Source organism: Talpa occidentalis, unplaced genomic scaffold, assembly GCF_014898055.3.
Source record: "Talpa occidentalis isolate TD23 unplaced genomic scaffold, MPIMG_talOcc4v2.1 talOcc4.2, whole genome shotgun sequence".
Classification (NCBI taxonomy): Eukaryota; Metazoa; Chordata; class Mammalia; order Eulipotyphla; family Talpidae; genus Talpa; species Talpa occidentalis.
In genome coordinates, this window is record NW_023602073.1 from 7,307,181 (window position 1) to 7,334,132 (window position 26,952).

General features: G+C 39.4%; 1 protein-coding gene across 4 annotated transcripts in view; it reads left to right on the forward strand.

The window, feature by feature from the left end:
* Positions 1 to 26,952, forward strand: part of CAP2 (cyclase associated actin cytoskeleton regulatory protein 2) — a 154,780-nt gene that overhangs the window by 63,996 nt on the left and 63,832 nt on the right. For all 4 annotated transcript variants that reach the window (XM_054698331.1, XM_054698330.1, XM_037518905.2 and 1 more), the window contains exon 4: positions 14,679 to 14,756. In XM_054698331.1, the coding sequence (XP_054554306.1) occupies positions 14,679 to 14,756 (78 nt within the window). The remainder of the gene's footprint in view (positions 1 to 14,678; positions 14,757 to 26,952) is intronic.

Consider the following 26,952-nt stretch of genomic DNA (forward strand, 5'->3'; position numbering starts at 1 on the left):
CTATGCAAAAATTAAAAAAAATAATTAAAATTTTAAAAAGGCATCATGTCATGTTTGGGAATCTACAAGAGACTTAGAAAAAACAGAATATTAAAAAAAAGTAGTAGACAACAGCAGGCATATACAAGTGCATGAAAGTTAAGTAAGAATGTGGCTTAAATAGCGAAATGACTGTGTAGTGTCAATGAATTCTAGAATACCTTGTGGTCTCTCATCTTTCTGAGTAGTCTTAGAACCACCAAGTATCCTTTACTTAGACCCAAGCTCCATCAGCCACAAAGCAGTTCTAGCTTCCTAAGTCAAAAGGTTTGGTTTAAACATGCTGATAAAATGTTTTAGATTCCTTAAGTGTTCGAAAAAAAAGTTAGGAATTTGGAGAGGGGCCAATCTGCCAAGCATTTTGTAGCTACACAATGATTGAATTTGAAAATGAAGTTAATTTCAGGGAATGGTTTTGTTCAGAATAAAAACAATATTCATACCTGTCAGAAGAGCGAGTGGATTTAAACAGACAATGGTGTTTTCTTTAATTTCTTATTCCTGTGCCTTGAGAAATGCTACCTGGTTTTAATACTTAACTCTGATTTTTTTAAAATATAAATTACCACAATTAATTATTGAGAAGAGTTTTTTTTGGTAGATTTTTCTAATGTTGATTGGTTTTCACAGTGATTGATTCTATTTCAGATTTTATAGGCTTTTCATTTTTGTTTTTATAAACTGCTTACGAACTTAGACCATTTCTTTTAAACCTCTTTTCATGTCAGAAAGCTGAGGTCTACATTAGTAGTGACTACTTAGTCTTTCACTGTATGGTGCATAATAATTGATTTGAACACTCAATTATAGATAGGGGAAATAATATACAAACACAAAGGCAAGATCCTGACTAGGGTGAGGCAGGTGGGATCCTTAGAATGTGACCCTGGAAGGGGCCACACAGGTACTTCATCATCCTTACCTGGTCCTGTCCCTGTCAGAATGCTCACCCAGTATTATTTATAATTATTTAAAGATTTATTTTATTTCTGCACACAAGAACTGGGGTACAGGCCAGAGGTGCTGGGGGTGAGAAGATTCACCAGAGACAGAGTGGGGACCAAACAGGCGAATTTACTGAAATACACTGCTGAGGGGAGCAGTGGGCCAGACAGGAGAGGTCTGCCATGCCATGTGGGTAGCTCCCTGGCCAGGGATCGAATTCAGTCTGCAGTGGCTGCCCATCACTTCATGGTGCTGAGGCTTAACCACTTGCGCCACCAGGGAGGTCTAAAATCATTTAACATTAGTGATATTTGACTTGTTTTCAGTTTTCCCTTTATACATCCTTGCACAAACATTATTTTATAATTACACAATTATTTTCTCAAGGAAAATCCCTAAAATTGGAAGCGCTGCTTCCTCCCCCCTGCCATCCACCTCCCCCCACACACACATTGTACCTATTCATGCTCTCATGGTATCTGAAAGTGCTTTAGGCCAGTCTGGTATTAAATTATGAACTAGGCTAATAAAAATTTTAGGGCAACTGTGTATGATTTGGATGCACATTAATATTCATGGCCTTGATTGTTTAAAGACACTTTGTCCTCTGCCCGATGAGCGGGAAAATAAAAACAAAGCTATATTTTGCCATGTAAATTATCGGTTTTGCAAAAGAAAATCATTTCCAGTTCTACCTTTTATCTAGTGGACATACCAAGAAATTTGGTTAAATTGTGTCTTTTTTATATAAATTTTATGTGATTATAATGCATTGATTTTAGTACACTGTTGGATTCAGTTTATTACTACTACTATTATTATTATTTTAATTTTTTAAATTTTTGCATACAAGAACTGGGGTGTAGGCCAGAGGTGTAGGGGCGAGAGGGTTCACCAGAGACAGAGTGGGGAGCAGAATAGGCAGATCTACTGAAATACACTGCTGAGGGGAGCAGCAGGCGAGACAGGAGAGGTCTCCTGCACCATATGAGTTAGCTCCCTGGCTGGAGATGGAACTCAGGCTGCTGTGGCTGGCGATAGCCTGACATTGTTAAGACTCAACCCCTGCACCACCAGGGAGGCCCTAAATTATGTCTTTGGGGCTAGATATGACATGTTTTGCAGGGGGCTAGTTAGGTGTTGAGGTCACTTTTACTGAGATCACTAATATAACTCAGATATATAATAGGAGATTTCAGGCATGGATGTAGACAGGAAACATTGGAGCTGTTGCTTAGTGTCAGAACGTGCACCAAGGCTGATGTAACTACTTATGTGAGTTGGAAGTTGCCAAGGCAACAGTCCTATTAATGACGACTAAACCTCTTTTATTATGGGGGCCCAAATGATATTTTTTTTTATAAAATGTGCCTAGTAGTCTAACACTGACATTCTCAATTTACCTACTCATCTTTCCTTTCTAGACTACAAAACTATTTAGTTCTATTCAATAAGCATGCTTCCTTTCTCTGCCAATGAAAGTAGAATCATTGAAAACAAACCAGTCAACTGTAAGGCAGTAAAAACGCTAATTTATAACAATTACCTAATATGAAATTATTGCCTTTTTGATATATGCTTTGGCAAAGGCAGAGTCTGAAATTGACTGGGCCTTGGTTGGTATTTGAGCAGGCTAGAGTCTTTAAATTAACTTGTCTTTATGATTTAGTGGAGCATTGCCAACATATTTTTAAGTAAGTGGAGTGTGACATTACTGCTTCCTTGCCCTAGTCAGACTGTAAATTTAGACTCCATTTTTATGTGCCCTCGCGGGATGCTTCAAAAAGGCCGCAGTGGCTGAGTCATATGCTTTAGGAAACCCCCAGGTCTTGAAAAGCCAGAGCATCTCATCAAAAGGAACCATGGTTAGAAACCACTGGATCCCAGGCCTAGTGGTGGTCTTGGGTCCTAGAGAGAAGAAAATCTTTTCTTCAAAAAAGAATTTACCCTCTTTCCCCTTTTTATTTTAAGCCCTTTTTCCCTTTTTACTTTATTTTATTTTATTTATTTTTTTAAAGATTTATTTATGCATACAAGAACTAGGGTACAGGCCAGAGGTGTGGGGGTGAGAGGATTCACCAGAGACAGAGTGGGGAGCAGAACAGGTAGGTTGACTGAAATACACTGCCGAGGGGAGCAGAGGGTGGTCAGGAGAGGTCTGCCGTGCCATGTGGGTAGCTCCCAGTCCGGCCAGGAATTGAACTCGTACTGCAATGGCTGTGGATAGATTCATAGGTTGTGTCTTAACCCCCTGCACCACCAGGGAGGCCCCCTTTTTACTTTATTTTCATAAAAATTTCTTTTTAATTACTCTCCTTGAGAAAATAATTATACAAATATAGTAATTTTATTTTTAAGCTAACCTACTATGAAAACTTACCTTTTCAGTCATGGGTTGGTGACATTAGCAAAACATTCCTTTCAAGATTGGATGTTTTTAATCTATTCCACACAATATATACCCTGTCACCTATTACTCACCTCTGCTCATCGTTCTGTGTGCTCATGATGTATTTCCTCTAATGTATACTGGGTAGTCTCTAGACACATACTAGGTACTCAGAAAATATTTTTGATGGTCAAATTCGATAACAAGCTTCCATTTTACACAGTTACATCTTTTTTAGTAATTTTTTGACAATGACATTTAAATATTTGATGTAGGAAAGTTTGACAAAAATTTATGAAGACAACAAAATGACTTAGATTCCCACTACCAGAGATAACCACATGGCTTACTTATTTTATTTTCATTTTTTCTTACTTATTTTATAAGAACATTGCTCAAAGTCCTGTTTTTCTCCTCAGTACGATAAGATCAACACTGTAATCCATGTCAGCCATGTGTACCAGCACAAGTAACAGTTGCTGAGAACTGGCAGGATAAGATAATTCCAGGGGAGATATTAAGATGTAACTGACATGATCGAGCCAATTGTAGTGCATATGATGCCTGGCCCTTCTCCTGGGTCCATGTGACAATTCCTGGTTCCACAGCAGGTAACTTAACTTTGGCTTTAGACTAACTGTGCTGTTGACAAAATAGATTTTGCCCTCAGAACAAGTGTACCAAAAGTAGATGTATCAGTTTCTTGGTTAATGATAATTCTTTGTTCTTCTTTATTGGCACATTGGAATGAGACAAAGCTCTTTCCCAAATTCATCATGCAAAATAGGCAGAGTCCGTGGAAACTAAAGAAGTCATAGCAAAGAAACATGGAGTACTTGTATTTTTATTCTCAGCTATAGTTTGGATGTTGTTTTATTCTCTTCTCTCCCCCAGTAATCTCCATAAGTACTTCTTCTAAACATTCCCAGGTGAAATGATAAAATAGCAATAATAAACAATGAATAAAATCTAATGTAGTGAGAATAAAAGCATAGAGAACTTTATTGTTTTCAACAAACAAAAGCAATACAAATAAAAAGTGTTTATCATAGTGACCATCCATCTTCACAGTTCCGCCATCCTTTCTACCAGATAACTGCCTCACAGTCCTTTTCACATAGCTGTTTATAACACCTCTGTGAGTTCACACCCCCCCCCATACACCCGTATACACAGTCCCACACACATACATCAGTAAGCACATAATGGGCGATGCTGTATTGCAAAGAAGATAAAGCTAGGATAGAAGTTCCAAGATAATGTCTGAAACCTAATGGAATAGTTTTGTTTTGTTTTTTTAAAACTAAGTGGAGGGAGAATTTCCAATTTCTGGTTCATGTATAGGGAGCTTGGAAGTAGCCATTTATCCCAACAACAAATGAAAAACTGATTGGTCTGGAAAATAACAACTCCTCATGGATTCCTAAGAGAACATAAGACACCATGCACACTTCTGTTCCCAAGATCAGAGTTGAATATAGGGAATTAATTGCAGCTCTTTGAAACAGAAACTCACAACTCAGATTTTTTTTTTTTTTAGGTTTTTTTTTTTTTTTTATAGAGGCATGTTTTTATTTATTTATTTATTTATTTATTTTATTTGTTTGTTTTGTTTATACATGCACTGGGTACAGTCAGAAGCGCGGGAGGGTGAGAGAATTCACCAGAGCCAGAGTGGGGAGCAGAGCAGGCAGAAGGACTGAAGTACACTGCTGAGGGGAGCAGCGGGCGGCAGGAGAGGTCTGCGCGCCATGTGGGACCCTCCTCCGGTGGCCGGGGAGCAGCCGGGGATCGAACCGGTGCCGCAGAGGCCGCGGGCAGCTTCGCAACCCAGCGCTCAACCGCTGCGCCACCGGGGAGGCCCTCAGATTTTTTTTTAAATTGTATTATTCTTTATTGAGTCAATTGGTTTATCACCTATTATATGACTTAGGGTATAGGTTTACAGCTCTTCATATGTATGTTTCCACACTATGCCCACCACCAAAGCACCAATAATCTTCCATCATAGTCTATTTAGCCTCCTCCACTCCACAACTTGGATGTTAACTAGACTTACTGTGGTCATCATTTCACAATATATACAAATATTGAGTTATCATGTTGTAAACCTGAAACTAATGTAATGTTACATATCAGTCATACCTCAATTAAAAAATATATTTTGTGTTCAGTACAAATGAAAACATAAGATCAACATTTGGGGATGCAGTGAAAGTGCACAGAAGTAATGAATAATATCAGAAAAAAGTTCTAAAATCAATAATCTAAGTTTCTGCTTTGGAAAATAAGAAAGGGAAGAGAAATAATAGACAAATTAGAGAATAAGCAATAAAATTGAAAACAGGAAATCAATAAACATCAATGAAATCAAAAGTTGGCTCATTGAAAAGATGAATAAAATTGATAAACCTCTACCCAAGTTAAATCAGAAAAAAAAAGGATACAAACAACTGATATCAGAAATGAAAGATGAGATATCACTACAGGCCCCATGAAAACTAGAAAAAGAGCAAAGGAATATTATTAACAACTTGATGCCCACAAATTTGATCACCTAGGGCCTCCCCGGTGGCGCAGCGGTTGAGCGCTGGGTTGCGAAGCTGCCCGCGGCCTCAGTGGCGCTGGTTCGATCCCCGGCTGCTCCCCGGCCACCGGAGGAGGGTCCCACATGGCGCGCAGACCTCTCCTGCCACCCGCTGCTCCCCTCAGCAGTGTACTTCGGTCCTTCTGCCTGCTCTGCTCCCTGCTCTGGCTCTGGTGAATTCTCTCACCCTTCCGTGCTTCTGACTGTACCCAGTGCATGTATAAACAAACAAAGAAACAAACAAACAAATAAATAAATAAAACATGCCTCTATAAAAAAAATTAAAAAAAAAAAAAATTTGATCACCTAGGTGAAGTGGAATGATTCCTTGAAAGACACACCTGACAAAACTCACACAAGAAGAAACAGACAATCTGAACAGGCTATATCTATTAAGGAAATTGAATAAATAGTTAATAATCTTCCAAAACTAGAAAATACCAAGCCCACATGGGTTTGTTGATGAGTTCTACCAAACATTTAAGGAGAAATTGTACCAGTTTTCTATAATCTCTTTCATAGGATAGAAGTAGAAGGAATATCTCCTAAATAATTCTATGAGTCCAGCATTATCCAGATACTAAATAAGGGGAGGATATTATAAGAAAACTACAAACCAACATCTCTCATAAACATCATGCAAAAATTCTCACCAAATGTTAGCGAATCTACTCCAAAAAGTATAAAAGGAATTAAACATCTTGACCCAGTGGATTTATCCCAGGTATGGACAGCTGGTTCAACATTCAAAAGTCAATAATGTCATATATCACATTGGCAAACTTAAAAAAGAAAAGAAAAATCACATGATCATATCAAGTGACAAAAACCTCAAATTTTGCTAAAATTCAGTATCCATTCTTTTTTTTTTTTTTTTAATTTTCTAGAGGCATGTCTTATTTATTTATTTATTTATTATTTGTTTGTTTGTTTGGTTTATACATGCACTGGGTACAGTCAGAAGCGCGGGAGGGTGAGAGAATTCACCAGAGCCAGAGCAGGGAGCAGAGCAGGCAGAAGGACCGAAGTACACTGCTGAGGGGAGCAGCGGGCGGCAGGAGAGGTCTGCGCGCCATGTGGGACCCTCCTCCAGTGGCCGGGGAGCAGCCGGGGATCGAACCGGCGCCGTAAAGGCCGCGGGTAGCTTCGCAACCCAGCGCTCAACCGCTGCGCCACCGGGGAGGCCCATCAGTATCCATTCTTGATGAAAGAAGAAAGTGCTCAGTAAATGAGGACTAGAGGGTAACTTTGTCAACTTGATAAAGGCTATCTGCTAGGACCTACAGCTAGCATTGTACTGAACAGTAAGAACATGAATGCTTTCCCACCAAATCAGGTGGAAGACAACGATGCTCCCTATCACCACTCCTTTTCAACATCATGCTGGAAATTCTGGCTGATGTAATAAAGAAACAATAGAAAAAGAATGGTGTATAGATAAGCTGGGATGAAGTTCCAAGATGTTGTCTGAAAACTGAAATGGAAAAGATGTAAAATTATCTTTGTTCATCTATATTGAAAATACAAAAGAATTGACCAAAAAAACCCCAAAACAAACAAAATCCTCCTATAACAAACAAGTGAATACAGAAACAGTGGCAGCATCACCTGATAATTTGATAGAAATATAAATTCTTGGATCCACCCAAACCTACTGAATCTGAAATCCTAGGGATGGGACTCAATAACCAATTTTAACAGACTCTCCAGATAACGGTAATATACATTCAAGTTCAAGAGCCAGTGGGGAAAGCCTTTCTGCATGGTTCTTAGTATGTGAATCCAGATGCCTTTCAGAATATGATTTCATAGGCTTGAGTCTTCTGTTCATAGCCACAGAATCAGGCATCTTCAATCTTGTTTTAAGCAAAATGAAGAAGTGGATGAAATGTGTCTTTGGCATCCTATGATCTCTTTTTGTGAGTCCATTTTCCTGTATTGCTTTCATCTATAGTATCCCTTTTTATTCATTGCGTGAGACTCAAGGGACTTCTCTAGGGTAGACTAGAAACCCCCCTCCAAAAGAGATCTAAAATTACAGTATCTCATTCAGCAATCAGAAAAGATAAACTCATGCCATTTGCAGCAGCGTGGATGGAGCTAGAAGGAATTATGTTCAGTGAAATAGGCCAGAAGGAAAAAGAAAAATATCGGATACTTTCAATTATAGCAGGAATATAGGGGAACCCAATAAGACATCAGTGTAAAAAATAACAGCACAGAACACAACAAAGCAAAAAGGGACAATTATAAACCAGAGACATCCTGCAGGGGAGGAGGCGGGAGAGGGATCAGAGGGAGGGAGGAGCCCAGGGGACTGAGGTGATGGTGCACGGTGCATTGGGGAAGGAAACTCTACGGGGACTCCACCTGAGGCGGGGGGTGGAGGGGTGGGGGGAAGCAAACATTGTTTAAAAATGAACAATGATATAAAATATATATAAAAACTAAATAAAAATAAAATTACAGTATCTCTAATTATGAAATATGGGACTTCGGCAAACTAATTGGGGAGTTATATGGGAGGGGCATTGACAATGACCTATCAAGGGCCCACAATTTTCATCCCATAAGCAGATACCCATCCTGTGTCCCTAGTCAATACCCATCCTGTGTCCCTAGCCGCTTCCCTTCACTGCCTGGTTCTCAAGAACAGGGCTGATGCAATTTCAGAAGACCTGCAAATGCTCTTAGCATGATGCCAGGCACCGTGGTTGGATGTTTGTTGCATAGCCTCCAAGCCTTGCTGTGCTGTTTCCTGTTCATTTTGCCATCCACATGCAGCCTGTAGCTTTCCCAGTAAAACAGTGCAAAGCTTTGATTCCGAGAGGAGTTAGGCTTCCCCAGGAAGCCAGCTTACTCCCAAGAGAATTAGATGGAAGTAAGTCAGATTTAACTGGTGTCTGCTTGTTTTAAACTATTTACTGAAATCCATTCTCCTACTCTTTCACTTAGGACCACAGATAGTCCACCAACTTAGAACCCAAGAAGCCAGTGATAATTGATTGAGTCAAACCTTGATTCTTAAACCCAAGTGTCCTTTTTGACTGCACACAAATGCTCACAGGCAGATAGAAGCACATGTACATCCACGAAGGTCTCTCTGAGCCCTGCCCACGTATGATGGACAAACTCAGCAAAAACCCTCAATTATTTGTTGTTACTGAAAATCCCTATGTTCGGCTTTTTCTTTCACAATGTTTTGAACTGCCTGAGTGAGCCAAATTCACCCTTTCAAGTTATCAGAATTCAGCAGCTTCAGTGAAATTGCTCCTAAATCGCTGTGTGGCTGAGGGGACTCACAGAACTTTCCAGAAGTAAGAATCAAATGGATCAGAATAGCTCAGAGGTGGAATGAAAATCCTTTGCAAGGTGAACTGATGAGGTTAAAAATGAATGTGGTTTAGAGTCTGCTAATTATGCCCAGAGATCCAGAAGGCTGGAAGAAGTTTGCAGCTGAATCCTCAGAAAGATTTGTCTGCTTAAGCAAAGTGAAAGGGAGAGTTAAAGAAGCAGTTCTCCAAATATGCAGCCATTTCTCCAATCCAACCTCTACCGCCTATTATTGAGTAGAAAAGGTCATGTAGGAGAAGGGGCTAATTAATGAAATCGGACATCTTTGCTAATAAGACCCGTCAGAAAACTGCTCCATTAGCAACAGGCGAAATGTTGTTTCTAGGGAAAGTAAAAGGGCTAATGATAGTGTTCATCTAGGGTAACTACAAAAATATTGTTAATGCCTCTGCGAGCTGCAATTTTAACTACAGAAATCAGGTGATCCCAAGTCACTGTTCCCACAGCAACTATAGTTCCCTCGACTCTGCAAGGCTTGTCATAAAGCAGGACAAAATCCTCTGTATTATCGTTGCTGGGGGAAGTGCAGATATTTCATTTATATCCAAGCTGCAGAAAGTTGTAGCTCATAATCTTCTTTTGGAAAGGTGAGCTTTGGAAATTGACAAAAGTTCTTCTGAACCACTGAACATACACATTTTGATGTGTGGATAAACATTCGTACAGCTTAGTGCTTTGCCTTCCTTCATAAGATCAGAATGGCCCCTAGAACAGTAAAATTTGAAAATCCTCTATTTCTCCTTAAGAAATACCCAATATTTGAGATTTTTATTAAGCAATTGAATTCTAGCAATTAGGCTATCAGAAGAAAGAGTGGATCGTCTACTTTAAAATGGAAAATATATCCTCATTTTAACATTCATGAGGGCCTCCCCTTGCGGCGCAGGCAGTTGAGTACAGTGCTGTGAAGCTGTCCGCTGCCTCTGCAGCTCCAGTTCGATCCCGGCCAGTGGGCGAGGGTCCCACATGGCATGGCAGACCTCTCCTGTCTCACCCGCTGCTCCCCTCAGCAGTGTATTTCAGTCAGTCTGCCTGTTCTGCTCCCCGCTCTGTCTCTGGTGAATCCTCTCACCCTCCCACGCCTCTGGCCTGTACCCCAGTTCTTGTATAAATAAATAAATCTTTGGAAAAAAAAATTCATGAGATTCTAAAAATAAAAAAAAATTAAAAATAAACAATTATAGACTTCGTTGGTTATGTTGTTAATGGTTTTAAAAGTAAATAGCTTACAAAACTTGATTTTATTTCAAGCATTTTCATTTAATAAAAACCAATCATTGAACAAGAAATGATGAGAAAAGTTAGAAGCAAGATTAAGGTGGTCACTTCACTAAACATTTTGGAAACTATGTCAGATTGTAAAATGTGATAATGAAGTGGAATGACAAAAAAATTAGTCATGTCCCAGTTAGTTAAAAATTTACCATTCCAGCCCAGAAAAATTGTCCCATATTGACACTGGGATGATATTAGCCTAATCTTATTATTGCTATCTAGTTATCTGTTTTTCAAAAATGTATTAATCAGGTTCTTATCTATCTGTCAGAGAAATTTTCAAGATGGATAATATAAGACATTATCCAAGATGGCACAGAGATAGAAACTGCTCCCAAACGCACGTGAATTTAACAGGGATGAAATTAAAGATGAAACCAATCTGGGTAAGAGAATAGACATTTATGAACAAATAAAACTAAATTCAAATTTCTCCCTCTCCACAAATGAGTTTAAAAAAATAGAACTAAAACCTCACTGAGCATAATCAAACAAAAGAAAGCATAGCCTAAAATAATACCCTTCAATAACTGGTGGCTTTTGGTTCCTAACTCTGCTACACCCTTAAAGACTAGCCCTCAACGAAAGAAGATAAGGAACAGTAATAGATGCCTCACATTGGCTTGTAAAAACATAACTCATACTCTTAGCATTTAGTAAGTGTATAAATATATTTTTAAATAGCTTAAAGCAAGGTGATAAAGAATGAAACGCAAAGGGAAAAGGGAAGTGACAAATCAGAGACAAAAAAACTACATCAATGACATATAAAAAGAAACATTAATGTGTGTAAAGACCCTATTGAAAATCTGTTGACTAACCACAGAGAAACGTATTCATATGATCACAGTAAGTACAGATGACAGACAAGGAAGTGAAAGACAGAAAGAATTTAACAGACATGAAGACATTCAAATATTATATAATCTGAGGATAATAATTGAAGTCACTGAATAGAAACTCTAACAAATGGAACAGAAGCTATGTTGAAAGATATAAGAAAATTTCCCAGAAATGAATGAAAGACCAAATCTATTCCAGGAAATACAATAGCATGCTCAAAGCTTAAACATATCTTGGTTAAGCTATTAAACTGTAAGGCTAAAGAAATAATTTTCAGATGCCAAACCAAAAAACGTCAATTTCCTTCAAGGGAGAAAAACGTTCAAACTGGTTTCAGATCTCTCCACTGCCACATATAGTGTCAAGAGAGAGAATGAAGAATGTTATAACCAGCCAAGGTGTTATTCAAATATGAAGATGACAGGGAGACAGGCTTACAGCTGAAGAACTAAAATAACCTTGTGACTTTTTAGAAAGAAAATACTTGATAAGATTTCAGCCAATGAAAGACAGTAAAAATAGGGCCTCCCTGATGGTGCAGGCACCGCTGAGTGCAGCGCTGTGAAGCTGTCCACAGCCTCTGCAGTGCCTGTTCAATCCCCACCGGCCTCGGAGCAACCCACATGGTGAGCAGACCTCTCCTGTCTCGCCTGCTGCTCCCCTCAGCAATGTATTTCGTCAGTCTGCCTGTTCTGCTCCCCACTCTGTCTCTGGTGAATCCTCTCACCCTCCCGCGCTTCTGGCCTATACCCCAGTTCTTGAATAAATAAAATAAATCTTTAATAACAACAACAACAAAAGACAGCAAAAATAACTCAGAAATGGAGAGGTCATGGTAAAATGACTAATGCAAACCAGTACAAATGTATAAATGTAAAACTATTCAATTCCATTGGTCTGTGTGTCTGTTTTTTGTTCCAATACCATGCTGTTTTTGTTATTATGGCTTTGTAGTATAGTTTGAAGTCTGGAAGTGTGGTACCTCCATTCTCCCCTTTTTAGTCAGGTAGGGTTGGGGTTTTTTTTTGTGATTTCATATGAATTTCAGCAATATTTATACCATTTCTCTCTTTGAAGAATGCCAAGATTCATCACAGGTACTATGGTGGTGACTACACCTGAGGGAGGAAATCAAATACTGTCCAAAAATTAACAACAACATAGGAAAGTAAATTAATTAATTTAAACAATAAATATAGAGCTAATCTTCAACAAATGTGGGAATTAATATTACATCTAGACTGTGAATGCTGTCAATTGGGCAAAATAAAAATAACTAGAAAATATGAAAGGGGACCAGAAGTAGAAAGATATGAGAAAGTACTTATGTTTTCATTTTCTCAGCAGAGACTCTATCAATATTGTTTAAAATTATGTCATTTAAAAAAGAAGCAGTTATTTCAACTTTCTAATATCTTATAATCTTTATTTTAACCTTGGAATAATTGTTTAGGACAGTATTATAGTGCAGAAACATTTATTTGAAGTTTAATAATTATTTTCATATCTATTCAATAATAATTAAAATTTGTAATTTTTAATAAAAAATATTATCTAGGGTACATATAGTCCCATTTTATGAAAGTTTCGCTGCATGTGTGTCTTACAAGTTGTTCATCTAATATTAATAATGATTATATCTAAAGAGTGAGGTATTTGAGCTTTAATCTTTATAATCTTTTTTAAAAAATTATTCTACATTATTAAGCTTTGCTCTGAATTTTCTTAAAAACTGGAAAAAATACCTGTGTGATTTTTGGAATGATTATTTCTTGGTACTCTTCGGTAACTTTTTTAAGTTTAGAAAATAAGAGAACTAGTTAGTAATGGGTAGAGGGTAAAGATAAGTGAATAGGGCACCTTGAGTTTGAAGACAGTTCTACTCGCACAGCATTGGGGGTGAGAGGTGTTGAGTCCAAGTAGCACTGAAATATTTTCCAGAATTTTCTTTGTTTGTTTGTTTGTTTGAAGATTGATTGATTGATTGATTGATTGATTTATACAAGCACTGGGTACAGTCAGAAGCGCGGGAGGGTGAGCGAATTCACCAGAGCCAGAGCAGGGAGCAGAGCAGGCAGAAGGACCGAAGTACACTGCTGAGGGGAGCAGTGGGCAACAGGAGAGGTCTGCACGCCATGTGGGACCCTCCTCCGGTGGCCGGGGAGCAGCCGGGGATCGAACCGGCGCTGCAGAGGCTGCGGGCAGCTTCTCAACCCAGCAGTCAACCGCTGCGCCACCGGGGAGGCCCCATTTTTCCAGAATTTTCTTAATGAACAACTGTAGAAGCTATTTACTTTCAGTGAACGTGAGTTTGTGGGAATGTCTTAAAGGACAATTTTCTTTCCACTGGGAAGTATACGGGCACAGATTTGGATACACTGTGAAATCAGATAATAGGGACAGCCCTCTGAAAGTCATTGTAGTTTGGAACTCAGGCATTTTTTTAAGCACTTTTAATAAGATATGATTCCTAAATCATAACATTCACTTTTTATTATTTTTTGATGGAAGTAACAGTGCATGATAACATTATGTTCCAGGAGTGCATCATTAAAAGTCAACTTGTGTAAACTATATGACGTTCACCTCTGGAAGTCCTATTCTAGCTTTCCAATATTCATTCTTTTGAAGTATACAATTCAGTGGTTTTTAGTCAATTCGCCAAGTTGTGCAACCATCACCACTGTCTAATTCCAGAACATTCACATCACTCCCCAAAGAATTCCCGTCCTGATGGCAGACACTTCCCATGCTCCCTCCCTCCAGCCCCTGACAACCCCTAATCTACTTCCTGTCGCTGTAGATTTGCCTATTCTGGACATTTCATACAAATGGAATCACACAAATGTGGTCTTTTGTGACTGGTTTCATTCACTCAGCATAATGTTTTAAGATTTGCCCATGTTGTCTTACACATCAGCACTTCTTTTCAAGGCCAAATAATATTCCATTGTATGACTGTGTCTCATTTTGTTCACCCATTTGTCAGTTAATTGGTGTATGAGTTCATGGGCATCAGCTGATGTTTCCACTTGGGGGCTGTTATAAATGATGTTGCTGTGAGCATTCATTTACATGTTTTTGTGTGGATATTTGTTTGCATTTTCCTTGGGGAGACTCCTGGGGTTGAGGGGCACGGGGTGCTCTGCCCCTGTGGAAACATGTGGAGGGGCACGGGGTACTGAAACATGTAGAACTCTTTCAGATCTCAAACATTTAAACACCCATCTTCTCTCTGGTTCCCAGGCAGAAATGGTGCAGAGTGCTTTCCAGGCCCAGCGGGCTTTCATTCTGATGGCCTCTCAGTACCAGCAACCCCAAGAGGTAAGGATGTATCCTGATAAGCAGGGCTGCCTGGGGTGGGCAGGGAAAGACATCAAATACAGAAGACACAGAACCATTTACTGAGAGAAACATGAGATCTATCTTCAGATCATAATAGGATACATTTCTTCTGTCCTTCTATGATGGTCCCATTCATATTGGAACAATTGACACTGTGCCTTAAAAGGTCAATTTATACATGTCACCTGTATCCTATTCTTATGAGTCTCACAAACTGTTTCTTGTAACCAAGAAAGTATTACCAACTTTTCTTTCCTATGTTGGGCTTTTGGTATCGAAAACCATTCATGTTTATCATCATCTGTAAATGCTGTGCATGGATTCGATTAGCTGCTCTTCCATAAGTAGCCCAGATAGGCCGAATCACTGCTTCTCGAATGTGTTGTGTATATGGTGCCCTTAGGGAGCGTCAGTGAGGTTTCTGACTCAGTGGGCCTGGAGTACCACCCAGAGCCTGCTTTTGTAACCAGCTCCTAAGCAAAGCCCTGGCAGCTGACTCCAATTCTCAAAACACCAAAATTGGAGAGAATCTTCATGACTCTTATGCATATTCTACCTCTCTTTTTTCATTACCATGAATATGGATGAATCTTTCTTAGGTTTAAGTTATTTAGAGATGTTGAAGGATTGGATGATCTTAACAACTTTTAACTCACCATAACATTGTCATGTGAGGCCCAAAGTGAACTTGAATATATAAAGGAATAAAAATAGTAATAGCGGATGTTAAGAGCAACATGATGGTTCATGAAACCTTTCTCTCTTCTTGGGCCACTATAAATTCCCTGCTCCCTAAAGCCAGACCCCACACTGCTGACCCATACCTCTGACATTGTATCCTGTAAATAATTCCATTCTTTGTCAAGGATTCAAATATTTTGACCATGCTGATTGTGTAATAGGTGAAATTATTCATTGAAGAGTAAATCTACTACCCGCAGAGTTTGTTAAATAAGAAAAAACTTTTTTTGCTGACTATCCAGAGAACTGAAGCACCGAGAGGGGAGCAGGGTGTGAGCAAAGAGAGAAGAAGCACAATGACTGTGGTGGGAAACTAGGGGTGATTTGGTGATGAATGCACTATAATAGCAATGCCTGACGGGGGACTGTAGTATTACCTCAATTAATAATATGTATGTAAATAAAGAGTTAAAAATTATTTTTCTGTTGACTAATCACACTGCATCTGCATTTATGCTAACAACTACATACATATAAAAGTTAGTTGAATTCACAGATTTGGTGAACATCTTTCAGCATGGGTAACTTGGTTTGACTAAACGAGGTCTATCTCGGTGGAGATACATTTTCTCTCTAAGCATTCCTGTGGATTTTTTCCTGGTTCACGCCCCAGTGGCCTTGTGAAGAAAGACTGATCACCTTTTTTTTTTTCTTGTTTTGCATTTAGGTATGTACAGAGAGATATAAATAGAGACACATGTATACAAATATCTCAAATGTTCTGTTAACTAGAGTGAAATGTTTTACCATAACTGGAAGGTGTCACATGATTTTCTGATGTTTTTAAATGCCAAACCAAATAGCCATGTGACTTTGATCTCAGCACATGCCTTTACCTTGGGTAAATTAGGTGGTGCTAATGGCAGTTCTGGAAATTGTAAAGGAAAAGCAAGAGAATGAACGAAGCCAGACTTCCAAGTGTTCCTTCAGTCCATGCCCAGAAAATGTCACAGCATTGCTCAGTCAGGGTTGCTGAATCTTCTTGAAGGATTTGGCCATGATTCGTGCTGCTGAGTTGTTGTTGGGGCACAAGACAGATAACATAATGCAGCCAGTAATTCTGTCCCTCATGTAGGATGAAATGCGTACTTTAGAACATTGCTCTAAAGCTTTTTTCCCTTTAATACAAAAGCATCAAGCAAATATTCTTTGAAGTAACTGCTGTTAATTGTATGTGCCAAGCAAGTCTTTTTAATGTCTATTTAAATATATAATTCGACATTCATCTTGAAAATGGAAAAAAAAAATCCTGGTGGAGAAATAAAAGGTAAAAACGTTTCCATCCTTTGTGTCATACTCAGTTATGTTTTCATTTACCACTATTTCCCAGTCATCTGGGTTGACAGAGATTCAGGAACGAGAAGTACTTTAGAATCAAACCAGTGGTTCACGTTATGGCCTTTTCCAAATTAACTCTGTGTTCTCACTTCATGAATATGCATAAGTTCCGGCTCTTAGTGATAGTGCCAAATGAGTTGGTTCCCTTCACTCCCAGCTCAAAAGCACCCAGAGGCAATCTATGCTTTTAATTTCTAGAGAAGAGTCTAGGCTTGAAGCCCAAGTCAAATACCTGCTTAAAGGCAGACTGAAGAGCAGGTAAAACTGACGGCTGTTTAGCACCCAGACGCAGAGTAGCAATTGGTGTTATAGATGAACTGGGACAAAGCAAAGCTTTGTCTTTCACATGAGAAAATTACCTTGGTGATTACTCCCTGGTGAACATGGGAAGGCTGGGTAGAGATGCTGGTTAGTGGAGAGGAGAGGAAGCCGGATCATCGGGGTCTGCTGGAGCTGACAGCCTGAAGCTACCCAGGCAGCTCTGATCCCAACAGGAAAGCTAATCCTTCATTTACCAGGATGCAGAGGGCAGGATAATCAGAAAGGAGAATAATTCTGTCATTCTTCTGCCCAGACTGTTTGCTTTAGTGACATCAAGCTGTGAATGAGCCTGGGTTAGTAGCTTGATGGGTGTTTAGAAACCAGCACCGTGGAAGCAGAGAGGATTTGCTAAGATCCTGTCCTGTTGGACATCACCGGTGGTGACTTTTTTTTTTTTAATCTGATAAGGCACATTAGCTCATCTCTCTTTGTGAAAGACATGAATTGGATAATGAATGAGAGCTGAAAGGAAGTGAGGTGGTTATCACACACAGGGGATTAGGGGGATGATCTGAGGGGTGAAGGTTAATAAAGAAGGATAATACCCTTGGTTTTATCAACCATGTCATACTAAGTTTGTCAATTCCAGACTGCCTCGATGGCAGATTCTCCATAAAGACCTTCTATACAGGCAGGGAATATTTCATTCTCTGTTTAGTCAAATGTTGGGCTCACTTTGTGTTTTTAATAAAATAATTACTAGCTATTTGTCATTCTCTACTGTGAAGCTAAATATTTGCTTGCCAGCCACCATAAATCTAATATTCGAAAAAAAATTTGGAAGGATTACACGTGTTTCTTTTAGGGCCTGCATAAAATTAATTTTAAAAGAGGTCATTGAGTCATTCAACAAATCTCTTTTAAAGCCAAGCATATTTTGCCCTTTGATTCGGATTTGCTACTAGTTTCTTGTTTCTACAGCCTTCACTTGAGTCCTTTTTGCAGGACATAGCTTCTATCATCTGTGCAAAGCTGTATATGCGAAAATAGCAGACGGGAAGAAGGTAATTCCAGCTGGCATTCCAGTCTGGATCTGTTGTCATAAATTACTTAGCGGAGGGCATGGTCCATTACTTTTTATGGTCATGTTCTATATTTGTGTGTGCTGGGGGACGGATCACACGACAAAACCATCATTTGATATTAGTGTTTATATGCACCAACTAGTGAGTGTAAGCTTCACTGTGCACTACTTTTAATTTGTATATTTAGCTCTTAATTGAAAATGCAGACACTTCCCAAAGTACTAAAATCACAAATAACCCAAAATATAGTTTACATAATTGTTTTTAGAAGAAGACAAACTACTGTATCCCTTAATTGAAATGCACTTATGCCTTCCAGAATTTGAAAACATAAATTTTGAACATGAACAAGTCAACACAATAAAGACCCACATTCACTATTTTAATCTTCTAGTCTCTCTCCTAACATGAACTGGAGAGCACTGACCGATGGCAGTTTGGTTTAAAGGAAATATATTTCTCAAACTCACCCAACTCATGCAAGCTTTTCCCTCTGTTCCCATCACTCCTGCACGCAGCTTAATGTTCTACTAGGTGTTTCTGGCGTCAAACACATCGAGAATGTACCTTTCTTATAACTCCTTTTCATAAACAGAAAAAAAAAAAAAATGTTCTCAGCAGGTTTCAGTGGATTAGCTGCTGTGAGGATTAGCGTTTCCATAGCTGGAATTGTTTATTGGATAAACTGGCCTCTGAGTAGTTGCTGCAGATCTTTGTTAGGCCCTGCTGACCTGACATACCCAGCATTCTCTGCTTCCCTCAACCCCACTAGTTTATTTCTCAGGATGTTTGACAACCAGACATTTAAGCCCCTCTAGATCTGTCATTAGCTCATTTGTAGGAGAACATACTTTGGAAAAATCGGGCCTGGGTGATATTATCTGAATGATTCCTGAATCTCTGTGCTTTGCACTTGTCTCAGCTGCTGAACCCTTACAGCTCCACCTCCAGAGATTTTCCTCCCGTGTCCCTCTATTAAGGAAGTTGTCATGTTTGCCTTCTGTGATCTCTGTGGCTTTGAACTTCCAGAGGGCACCTATGTAGTAGTTTCTGTCAAAACAAAAGTCACTTGCTTATGTATTATTTTAGAAACACTCCACTGTTATTTCTGGCATATCTTCCATCCCCTCCATGAGATTCTAAGAGCTTCAGGAATCTTTAGAGTTGATGTGTCTTTGCTTTTAGGATGTATTGTGGTTTCCATTATATTTTCATCTGATGTCAAGTTTGAAGAGACTTGGACTCCTGGTTACTTTTGGTTTGTTTGAGGAATTCCAGCTGAGTTCATTGATTCCCGTGGCGGAGGAAGGGAATACAGGGAAGTGGTATTTTTGTTTAGTGATACTGTTATCTTTTGCCAAAAAAAGAACTCACTCTTTGGCGCTATCTTGGGTATGGTGTGAGATATCAATTGAGGCTATAACTGGTGATATGTAAGTCATGGATCGGCCACGAAGAACGAACCTTGCAAAAGGGTTCCTCATGGGGATTTGGAAAAGAGAGATTGGAGAAAGAGCAAATGGCCCGGTGTTTGTAAAGCATTTCATTTCAGAGACAGCATTTCCCTTATGCACCTCCTACAAAATGAGTGCCTTTGAGGCCACCGCAGAATACTTGATGTCTGGGTGTGTGGCACTAATGACAAGAAATGATCACAACCAGATTTGGGTGACAGATGTAGCTCAAGCACTGAATGGTTATAGAATATAAGTTCTGGGAGGAGTGTGCTGATTAAATTCACATGGGTTGGGGCGATCCAGCTGGCCTGATATTTAAATGCTGTTGAAAAATGTCCCAATTAGATGGATTCTTCCCTGTGCAGAGTTTTCATGTAAATTGTGGAAAACGGTACTTTCTTGAGGCTGTGAAATCGTCGTGAGTGTCCAATGTCAGGCCTCTGAAGCTGGTAATTATGCATTTAGAACCACAGAAGCAGCCGTGCAAGAGAACGGCAGGCTTCCCCCATCTCTGTCCAGATGGAGTCTCTATATAGAATAATGGGCAGCATATCACACAAATTGGATTTAAATGATTCAAACAACAAGAGTCCCATCATTTTCTTTGGCTGAATATCCTATAGTTGAATGTGTACGAGATTCCTCTTGCAAAGTCATAAATTGGATTATCCTCTCCCATGGGAATAGGGGTACAATTTGAAACTTCATATTTTACCCGTTTGACAGCAAATAAAGCACAGACAGGGCAAAGCGCACATTATAAAAACTAAGATACAACTCTAATGTAATTATTTCAAGTGCAAAAATGTGGCTGCAACTCCTGTAAAGCAGTTATAAATATACTATTCGCTTTCATTATGAGTCCCTAAGGAGTTCTAACCGTTGATGTGCATATAAAATGTCTGTATCATAACTTACCTATCTCAAGCTGACGATCGCCGTAGTAAATATTCATCAATGATGATTTTACTTGACTTTTTTAGAATTTGAGGGGTCCTTCTGGAGAGATGTATCCGATGAGTCATATCTTTAAGATACTTTTTGTGAGGAAGTGAGAGGTGTTGCTTTTTCTTTTTCCTCCTTTCACATTTCTCCTGGCTGGGTGGAGACAGTCGGCATCGTTCCGTAATTCTCTTAACTCTGCTTGAGATTGGATCGTCCTTTTCAAAAATACCAACCAAAGAATCCCAGCAGTCAGGGAGCTTACCAAGGAGTGCATTTGGCTGGTTCTTTCGGCCCTGGTCTTCTTGTTCAACTTTTTCTTAGTTCTTCTGTCTCCCAGGACGTAAAGAGGGGGAGAGGAGACTGAGAAAAGCAGCAGGAGGAATGTGAGGAAAGAGGATGATCAGGGCCTCTCTGGTGGCACCAGGGGTTAAGCACAGACCCATGAAGCTGTCCGCAGCCACTGCAGCATGAGTTCAATTCTTGGCCAGGGAGCAAACCACATGGCCCAGCAGACCTCTCCTGTCTTGCCCGCTGCTCCCTTCAGCAGAGTATTTCTGTAAATCTGCCTGTTCTGCTCCCCACTCTGTCTCTGGTGAATCCTCTGACCCCCCACACCTCTGGCCTGTACCCCAGCTCTTGTATGCATAAATAAATAAATCTTTAAAAAATAAATAAAAGGAGGATGATCACATCCTCCACTAGAAGGGAGGGAGGGGGCTGTAGCTGAGCTTGTAACTGTGCACCTTGGAACTCTTAGCACCTGACTTCTCAAAACCACTGCACCTCTATATTCTTTGTGTCTTTACTGATCCTTTGTAGCCTCCAAGGTAGGGAAAGTGAAGGTTATCTGTCAATCATTAAGAAGACAGCAATGAAAGAGTATGGCCTTGAAATATAGGTCGGCCTGTATGTTATAACATGCCATCCTTTGACTTGTTTTTGTATCTTTATTTTGAGTTAGTTTACCCTAAAATTAGCTGTTTTCCTTATATAGATTGTTTATGCCCTTATGTTGTCCCTGGGACCAAGTCAGTTTGACTATTGACTTAGGTAATGAGTAATCAAGTTACTACTACTACATACAAGGAGGAGGGGCTAATATAACAGCACATGATTATTAGCTACTTCTGAGCAATGAACTCCCAATCCTGTGTCTAGTGCCCATAGTTGGTGCTAAGAAAAAGCAGAGTTAATACACTTTTTTAAATGAACCAGATCCCAGATATTCAGGGTGATTACAACCTTCCCCCAAGATCACTTATTTATTTATTTATTTTTTAAGGTTTATTTATTTATTTATACAAGCACTGGGTACAGTCAGAAGCGTGGGAGGGTGAGAGAATTCACCAGAGCCAGAGTGGGGAACAGAACAGGCAGACTGACGAAATACACTGCTGAGGGGAGCAGCAGGTGAGACAGGAGAGGTCTGCGCAACATGTGGGATCCTCACCTGGTTGCCGGGGATCGAACTGGCGCTGCAGAGGCTGCGGGCAGCTTTGCAGCCCAGTGCTCAACCGCTGTGCAAGTGCCACCTGGGAGGCCCTTATTTAATGATTTCTAGGAACCTCTCTCGTCTTTGTGCTGGGAAGGAAATAGTTTATGGAAAGTCAACTCCAGTCACTTTTCTTTTCCATCAGTAGGTCTAGATTTCTTTCTTTCTTTCTTTTTGATTAACTATTTTTATTTTCTGACATCGTTGTTCATTTTTGTACAATATTTGATTTCTCCACTCAGGTGTAGTCCTCATAATCACCCACTACCACAGCATTCATGAACTGTTACCATAGTCCCTTGTGCTCTTCCCACCCCTATTTTGACCCATCACCTTCCTCCCCATCTGCTGTGTTCCTCAGATCTATAGTTTGCCTGCAACCTTTGTCTCTTTTTTTTTTTTTTCTGACCCTTTGTTCGGTTTCTCTATATTCCTCCTATAAGTGAAACTATCTAATATTTTTCTTGTTCCTTCTGACTTATTCCACTGACCATAATCCCTTCCAGCTCCATCCATGTTGTGGCAAATGCCAATCAGTTTTTATAGTAAGAGAAACTCAGCAAGTCTGGAAAAGGGTCTTCTCTCCATTAGGCAAGTTCTCTAGCATAAAGGAGATTCACGCTTATCATGGAAGGTCTTAGCATAAGTCCCTCCTGGGTTACTGATCAGTTATGGAAAATATTATTGTTCCCATGTAGATAAGAAAGCACCGAAAGATACTTGTCTGGTATCTCTTAATAAAAGCAAAACCTAAAAATAAAATGGAAAGGCAAGATTTTCCAATCCTGAGCATGGACGTATCACCTTAACCTCTCTTTGATTTATTTTCTTTTTTTGGTGGTGGTGTTCTTTCTATTTTCTTTAAATGCTACTTAAATTTCATTCTTCCTACCTAAACATTAAGATAACTGATTTATAAGATCTCACAAGTGGCTATCACCGCAGATTTCACCGGTTAGCTCTTCATTGCTCTGAAATGCTTCATTTAGTTTTGGCTTACTCGGTTTTATAAGTGGAATATTTATTTCACTGGTGGTGGGGTCTCATTTAATTTTTTGGCTAAAATTTTCTATGACCTGCCTGTTTTCATGATTCTAAGAGAATTACCACTGTCCTATTTTGTCCTGATTTATTGCTTTGTTAAAAAAAAAAGTGACTTTAAGAAATTCTAAGGGAAAGAATAACTAATTTCACTTATTTCACAGCTCTTATAGCTATGTTATTCCCCATTCTCCACAGTTCTGTGCCCAATTGCCCTTTCAACTCTTTATATATTCACATTTTGCAGATTCCATGATTATATAGTCACATTTTCTCATATCAACCAAACCATAGATTTGTAATATCAGCAGATGTAGTATCATATTTATGCCATGTTTTCCACTAATCATATTTATGCCATGTTTGTTTGGTAGGGAAAGCCAACAAATAAGTCAGCTTTTATAGAGTCAACTTTTACAGAGAGTCAGCACCACTCAATGTCCTCAAACAAGTTTAGAGAGAAATCCTGAAGAGTTTGGGGTATAAGGATAGATTCAGGGGATGAGGTTCTATTGTAAAATAAATTTAAGGACATGGGGACTGGGCCATGGCTTACCTCTTTTACTGATATTATGTATAAGAAGAAATTCTAGTTGTATGATATTACTTAAATAACAGTTAGTTAATATTGTTTCTCTGATGTTTAATAATATTGTAGGTAATTTGCCTGCTAGTTTTGTCTATTTTTTCTCTGACACTGTTAGGTTCCCCTATATTCTTCCTACAAGTGAGATCATCTGATGTTTATCTTTTTCCTTCTGACTTATTTCACTGAGCATAATCTCTTCCAGCTCCATCCATGTTGCAGCAAGTGGCATGAGTATCGTTTGATCGCTGAGTAATATTCCATTGTGTATATGTACCACATCTTCTTGATCCAGTCATCTGTTTGGGGGCATTTAGGTTGTTTCCATATCTTAGCTATTGTAAATAGTGCTGCAATAAACATAGGAGTGCAGGTCTCCTTTCAAATTAATATTTTGTGTCCTTTGGGTAGATCCCTAGGAGTGGAATTGCTGGCTCCTGTGGTAGCTCCATTTTTAGTAATTAGAAGGTAAGGACTCATCTCCAGAAGCAAAGAAAATGAATGAAAATATAAACAGCTGGGACTACATCCAACTAAAACGTTTCTGTACAGCAAAAGAGACAGTAACCAAATTTAAGAGGCACCTTACTGATTGGGACAAAATATTCGCACTCCATTCAACTGACAAGAGACTGATTTCAAAGAGCTACAAAATGCTCACATGACTCAACAAAAACAGAGAAAACTTTTCTGTTGAAAATATACTTAATGCCATCACTTGGGTTGTTTCTTACATCTGTTAGTTTTTCCTTTTTTTTCTTTTTTTGTGGGACCCTCGCCGGCGGCCAGGGAATGAACCGGCGCTGCAGAGGCTGTGGGCAGCCTCACAGCCCAGCGCTCAACTGCTGTGCTACCAGGGGAGGCCCTAGTTTTTCCTTAATTGTAGCAGTTTTCAGTTTTGTCTCCATGCTATACTCAGCTATGTCCTGAACAATTTGCTATACGACTAATTTTATTTCTTCTTGCATTTCCCCCGCTTCTCTTATATGTACTTTTTTATGTGCTTGGGACACAAACATTTTACTGTTTTAAATAAGTCATGTCTATTTGAAATCCTATAGTCACTTCTCGTTGCCCCTTTTCCAGAATTTTTTAATAATCCGATAACATAAGTACCCTATTTCTGTGACTCCTAAGGTCTCTGAAACCTTATCTAATCAATCATTCCCTTTCTCTCTCTACTGACTCCTTCTGTTTAGTCTACAAACTAAATCAGGTTTCTCTATCCTTAGGAAAAACAACAAACAACATCCTGGAGTGCCTAGAGTCATCTCTTTCCTTCCGTCACTGCCAACCTTCTCAGGCCTAGTCTGATTTCCTGTCCTCACTTCCCTGTCACGTTTCAATCTCTTGTCATTTGCCTTCTTTCCTTATCATTTTACTTTCCCAGTATGCTGGTGTCTTCCCAAGTGTCTTCATTCCTTTCAGCCTCCTTGGAGAGCTGACCTGCTTAATCACTGACCCTCCTCCTCCTCGAAGATTTTCCTTCCCTTGCTAATAAAAATCTACCATTTATAAGTCATCTATTTCATTTAATTTCCTTCTCTGACTTCTCTTCCTTCCTCGACCCCTTAAATGTACATATTCCTTCAAGATGTCATTCTTGACATCTTGAGTTTCTCAAATCTAATCTTTTCCTGGTGGATTTCATCAATGTCTATGGTGATATCCATCCCCCACACACTGTCGGGACCACTGTGCATCAGTGGGCTTCATGCTCTTGCTCTTTAACCTTAGGTCTCAATGCCCTACAGGAGACTCAAATGCACTTTGTACTACACTCACACATACACACACACACACACACACACACCCCTCTTCTTTCTCCAATCCTAAACCACCTGAGATCACCCACTTAAAATTTTTACTATATTTTGGGCCTCCACGGTGCAGGTTGAGCACCGTGCTGTGATGCTGTCTGCAGCCTCTGCAGCACAGGTTCGATTCCCAGCCGGCCAGGGAGATACCCACATGGTGCGGCAGACCTCTCCTGCCTCGCCTGCTGCTCCCCTTAGCAGTGTATTTCATCAGTCTGCCTGTTCTGCTCCCCACTCTGTCTCTGGTGAATTCTCTCACCCTCCCGCACCTCTGGTCTGTACCCCAATTCTTGTATAAATAAATAAATCTTTTAAAAAATTAATATGTTTTATAATATCAAAGTACTATAAATTTTTTTTAAAAAACTGTAAAATAAAAAAGGGACTTAAGAAGAAAAGCCCACTACTTGCTGACAAACACCACACATGAGGCCTCTTCAACTGACCTCTTTGCGTCAGAGTTCCTGCTCATCCAGTCTGTTCTCCATGCCCTCATCATAGGAACTGCTAGAAAACAAAGGAATCACCAAAAAAACAGCACTAATTTCAACCCTGTCCCTATTCCCCACTGTCTGTGCAATCAATTCCAGGCTCCCAGGAATTGAATCTGAATCCTCTCCCCAAACTCTTCCCCTACCATGAATCCTGTTGCCCAGTGACACTGGACCAAGTTCTCAGCGTGTCTGCTTCCCTGCCTATATTCCTTTTGCTATGCATCCTTCTCCTCCTAGTCTATGGGGTTTTCATTTTCAGAGCTACATCATAGTCCATAATTTAATCAGCTATGCTTGGAATCACCGAGAGCTGCTTATTCCAGGAGCTAAAGCTCTAATAAGGGCAAAAGAGAAATCTAAATGTGGTGCATTATATTAAACCCATGGTAATAAGTGCTGAGCTGATGGGCATCCCTAATTTACACTCTCGAACACTCTTATGGAATAGAGGGGCTGGGGAATGGGCCCCTTAAATCCAATCTTGCAGGATAGACAAGATTCGAGTACATGAAATTGCATTTAACAAATGGCAGAGCTTCAAGTATCTCTGCTCTTGTGTTGAAGTGGGTTAAATCTCAGACTATTTTCCCCCACCCCATCAAACAAAATGACTTACTGCTAAATATATTTCTTTTAAACAACAGAATGTTGAATTTAATTTTTTAAATCTAGTTAATTACCTTTATTTTTTGCTTTAATAAAGCTATTATCAGTGGTTCACGTTTACTTTTTGACTGTTTGTCCTTAAGCCCAAAAGTATGTATCCTTATATTAGTCATTTATTGCTTTCTCTTTTTCCATTCTGTTGTTTCTTTGGTGGATTTTAAACTGTTTCTTTTTAAGCTAGGCAAAAAGATAAGCTCAGGAACACTGTTTATTAAACGTCTAACATCAGTGTATTTCAGAAAAACCACTTAA